This window comes from Stylophora pistillata, chromosome 7 (assembly GCF_964205215.1).
Source record: "Stylophora pistillata chromosome 7, jaStyPist1.2, whole genome shotgun sequence".
NCBI classification, from domain to species: domain Eukaryota; kingdom Metazoa; phylum Cnidaria; class Anthozoa; order Scleractinia; family Pocilloporidae; genus Stylophora; species Stylophora pistillata.
The window spans coordinates 2,662,501-2,667,500 of record NC_142525.1 but is presented as its reverse complement, the minus strand read 5'-3'; the positions used below and the strand labels follow the sequence as shown (position 1 = coordinate 2,667,500).

Below are 5,000 nucleotides of genomic sequence, written 5' to 3'. Positions count from 1 at the left end.
GATTAATTATAATTTAAAGGTCGTCTTATTTGCACCAGCTGTGTAATTTCGAGCCGCGTTCAATAATGACAAAAAGGCGTTAAAACTACGTTTTTGTGAGAGTTGCATAATGATAAGGGAAGGAATATCCAGTAAGTTTTTTTTTTTTTTTTAATTTCATTTCGGAGGTGTTCCCACAAAGATTTATTCTAAAGGTGCATGGCATATGGCCTGCATGGTAGAGCTTATCTTTCCCAAGTTTTTTGGTACCCACACGTCCAGCTAAATCCCCCCTTGTCTCCGGCCTACTTAGTATAGTCAGTACTGCTAAAAGCCGCTAAAATTGAATAAACGAAAACTCTTGCACACCTTTCCACATTCTCTTTATGATGGATTTGTCCAAGCAGAGGCAAGTGATAAAACCACGACTGATTAAGATAACACATTTGATTGGACCCTTAAATGTTTGTATATGACAAAGAAATCGATATAAACGGGCTAACAAGCTCGATATAATCGAGCTAACAAACCCGATATAAACCCGTAAGATGATAAATCAAATGTCGGACTAATTTGATTACCTGCTCCCAGTTGGCTTGTTAGCTCAATTGGTAGAGCGCTACATTAGCATCGCAGAGGTCAGTGGTTCGAATCCCGTACAGGTCTGAATTTTTTCAGGCCTGATTTTCACTATTGCTTAAATAGTGCTTTACTGCGAGGATCGTCCACAAATACCAGATTATCATGTCGCTATCCGTTCTTTGGCAAAAAAAACTTCCCTCTGACAACGGGCGTGCGCTCGAAACGAATGCGTAATGCTCGCCAATACAGGTTTTGCACAGCAGCCATGTTGGATGGCAAGAACAATGAAAATATTTTGCACAAAAAGAAAATTTTCTCCCATGGGTAAAATAATCTATTGTTCTTGCCATCCAACATGGCTGCTGTGCAAAACCTCTATACAATTTATCAACTCAATTAATGAAACCAAATTGTCTTTTAAGAGGATAGCTACGATCAAAGACAACTTCGACACGGCAAACGCCTGTGTGCTGTGTGCAATATTGCAACCGCAGACCCTGATTATGCGTCGGATAGGTTTTTCATCGAAAGTACATGAAAAATATATATATGTACATATTGTAACAAAAAAAAGAGGGAACAGCAGCCTAAAGATACACGTAGCATCCATGCAAATGTCTCACCTGTCCTGGTAAACATAGTTAGTTTCTGTTTTGTCCCACTTTCGATGTAAACGGCGCGATATATGGATTTTCTGAGCGCTCAAATGATGATTTGCACAGAACTACTACATGTACTTGCAGTGCTGGATTAGAACTCCTTTGAGTAAACAGCGTACGTGATAACAATGGGATCGTAGTCTCCGCCTTACCCTTGAACTCAAATTCCAGAAACGTAACACAGGAAGGCCAGAGTAAGGCCACGAAATTCCAGAAGAAATCCAATAGTGTATGTTTTAAAGGTAAGTAGAAAGTTCTTCCAGACTGGACCTTGATAATCAAAACTGCACATATCAATTTATTTCCACTTATTAAGAGGTAGTGTTTGGTCAGCTGAGTTTCCTTCTGTTGTTGCAAACCATTTTCACACGTTTATCAGCGAACTTGACTTACCCCTCAAACATTGCCTTAGACCTCACACTAAAGATAAAAATTTCGTGGTAATTTACACTTAGCGCCTCTGATTAACATAGCTGTTGCACGCTTATGATCATTTTCCATAATTTAAGGGGCTTAGTTGGCTTAACAGATTTTGTCCGCGTTTACACCCTTGAGCTTTTCTGTTTCCTATGTAATACCTCACGTTTCAGTTTTGCGTTGTCTATCATTTATTTTATCCCGATAAGGCAACGGGTTAGCCCTCTTGGTTGATAAATTGCTTATTGCTTCCAAGTTTCAAAGTACACCCATACCTACGTAGAGTAACAATCAATTATTTACCACAATTGGGAGTAGTGTCGCAATCTGATTGGCCAATTTGCAGTTGTCGATAAGATTGCAGACGTGACATCGCTGCTCGCGTCAACCTGTCACGCAACGTGTCACGCAGTGAAAAAATCGTTTTATTCGACGTGGCTGCGCCTCGTGAGTCCACAACATTTTGACCACTGGAAGGACAAGTTTCGTTTTCGATAAGAATACAGACCAAGTTAGACCACTGTCAATTTGTTGACAAGTTGTTATTTATTCAATTTCATGCCTTGCTGATTAATTGATACTGAAACAACTCTCGCCGATTAAAGAAAATTAAACGGAAAACCTTGCGCACATTTCTTCACCTTGATCACGATTAATTCCTTCCCACAGAAATACAGATTCAATTTGCCTGAGATTCAACCTTGTTCTCTCTTAGCATACAGCAGAGAAAGATGCAACTTTAGACTAAATATAAACGGCACTACCCTTGCCCAAGTGGCTGCAGATAACACTAACTGAGATGACATCGATTGGAACCTTCGATATTTTTAAAGGACGAAAAGAAAACAACTTCGAAAGATTTCTGACATTGCTCAAACATCCCTTTCATCATAATGGTATAAGCATGTAATTAAATGATGTAGGATTGGTATCAAGGGTATGAAAAGCTTTACTAGTAAGCGTTAAGATTGCTTTTGGCATTCCCTTTGGCGGGATAACTGGAAGAAAACTGCACAGGTGTAGATCTCGTCCCACGGTCTGGGTAGATTTTACCGTGATTACGAAACATCTCAACCTCGTTCCCAGGGTTTCTCATCTTCCCGCCACTATCTCGCTCCAGGGGGCGAGAAGATGCGAGAAACCCTGAGAACGAAGTTGGAAACATCTTAAATTGTTTTATCTTTATTTGCGCAGGCTTTGCGTAAATAATATTTCTAACTTTAAAATCGTGCTGTTCGCAGTCTTAGCCGTGGTGGCATAGAAATGTCGACGAAATTAAAGATGGAGGAAATTTTTTTTAATGAAAGTGATAGATGTTAGGTAGAGAATAAGCCGATTGTTACATTCCAACGCCTTGAGATAAATTTTGTTTAGAAATAAAAATACTCAGGCTGTAATCACTTGGCGAACTAATGAAAATATATCACTTTTTGAAGCAAATAAGATTCTAAAATATCGTTTTTTTATTTAAGATTTCCCCTCCTTATAATTGACATTATGATTGCTTTGTGAAACCCACTGATCTAAGATACAATGGATATATATGAAGTTCATATATTTTGAACTGCAGTATTAAATACGTATGATGCACGATCCTTCGCAGTAGATAGCGCTATTTATGCAATAGCGAAAATCAGACCTGAAAAAAAAAAAAGAAAAAAAAAAATTAGGCCTGTACGGGATTCGAACCACTGACCTCTGCGATACTAGTGCAGCGCTCTACCAGTTGAGCTAACAAGCCAACTGGGAGCAGTCCGTTCAGTTGATTCGTAATAAACCCGTGATGATAAATCAGATACAATGGATATATATGAAGTTCATATATTTTGAACTGCGGTATTAAATACGTATGATGCACGATCCTTCGCAGTAGATGGCGCTATTTTTGCGGATTCGTAATAAACCTACTATCATCACGGGTTTATTACGAATCAACTTAACGGACTGCTCCCAGTTGGCTTGTTAGCTCAACTGGTAGAGCGCTGCACTAGTATCGCAGAGGTCAGTGGTTCGAATCCCGTACAGACCTAATTTTTTTCAGGTCTGATTTTCGCTATTGCATAAATAGCGCTATCTACTGCGAAGGATCGTGCATCATACGTATTTAATACCGCAGTTCAAAATATATGAACTTCATATATATCCATTGTATCTGATTTATCATCACGGGTTTATTACGAATCAACTTAACGGACTGCTCCCAGTTGGCTTGTTAGCTCAACTGGTAGAGCGCTGCACCAGTATCGCTGAGGTCAGTGGTTCGAATCCCGTACAGGCCTAATTTTTTTCAGGTCTGATTTTCGCTATTGCATAAATAGCGCTATCTACTGCGAAGGATCATGCATCATACCTACTGATCTAAGTTAGAAGTAAGCTCGTATACACCGATCCAAGAAATATAGACGTGGCACAGATGTAACATCAATGATCCTCACTGTTATACGTTGATCATGATCAAGTACTTGCTTGGTTAGCTAAGTGCCTAGCACCCATGCGCTTAGTGTATAAACCTACTGCGTTTTAGAGCTGTTTATCGTTCGAGGTGCGACTCCTCAAGTTACTTCACTCGAAAATACAGCGTTAGCCCTACTTCAGGCCGGGGGGCTTTGCACCAAGGATCATAGAGAGCATCTACACCAAACCGGTTTGCGGGACCATAGCTGGTGCTGTGCCCAGACCCACACATTCCATGGCCAATATTCAGAGTTGTAAGACAATCACAGTTGTCGTCATCCATTAAAATAGACTTCACGCCATTCTGCGATCGATACATGAAAGAGTCTTGCTTCGCTTTAGGCTTTGTTCCTTTCAGTACCACTGGATCCCACCCATCTGGGTTGTTAACGACCTTGCCAGCGGGAGTGGTCACGTGATCGTGGAAGGCCAACCAAGCCGCATGCGCAACAGCGTTGTGAGAGTCAAACTTCCAAAGGTATTCGTTTCCTTGAGAGTCAATAGCAAGCATTTCCGTGTTGTCCTCCCTTGCCCAGGATGGGATGCGTCCAAAACAGTACGCTCTATACGAGCTGCAGTATCCATAAGGGTAGGTTAGCACATCGTTTTCTTTTGCTGGCCATGTTGCATCAGCTTTCCACCACCAGAAGGCCATCCACCTTCCACCGTGTTTGCATAATGTCATGGGTTTGGCGACCTCACCTGATACAGTGAAAAATAAAGTGACACCCACGTTAGGTCGCGGGGTGTTGCATTTGCTATCATAGAGAGCGTCGACTCCATATCGATTTGCAGGACCGTAGCTCGAAGAGAACCCAGACGCGCACATTCCATGTCCCATACTTAAGGTTGACAAACAGTCACAGTTGTCATCATCCAGCAGAAGGGACTTGACACCTGCTTGTGATC

General features: G+C 41.1%; 2 protein-coding genes across 3 annotated transcripts in view; both read right to left on the bottom strand.

Annotated features, from left to right (window-relative positions):
- The window catches only part of LOC111329751 (uncharacterized), a 7,205-nt gene extending 5,861 nt beyond the window's left edge, over nucleotides 1-1,344 (bottom strand). Inside the window, exon 1 of the mRNA XM_022934518.2 lies at nucleotides 1,185-1,344. Within this exon, the coding sequence (XP_022790253.2) occupies nucleotides 1,185-1,200 (16 nt within the window). The 5' untranslated portion in view covers nucleotides 1,201-1,344. The remainder of the gene's footprint in view (nucleotides 1-1,184) is intronic.
- A 1,733-nt stretch (nucleotides 1,345-3,077) lies between these two features.
- LOC111329740 (uncharacterized) overlaps nucleotides 3,078-5,000 on the bottom strand; it is a 5,061-nt gene continuing 3,138 nt past the window's right edge. Inside the window, exons 2-3 of one of the 2 annotated variants that reach the window (XR_015990096.1) lie at nucleotides 4,073-5,000; nucleotides 3,078-3,276 (exon numbers count right to left, since the gene is read on the bottom strand). The exon at nucleotides 4,073-5,000 is cut by the window's right edge and continues 2,169 nt beyond it. Coding sequence is in view for 1 of the 2 variants with exons in the window: in XM_022934501.2 (XP_022790236.2) it covers nucleotides 4,195-5,000 (806 nt within the window). In the remaining variant the exon portion in view is untranslated. Of the gene's footprint in view, nucleotides 3,277-3,300 lie in introns of those variants that run through there. The other variant, XM_022934501.2, reaches the window with a different exon arrangement.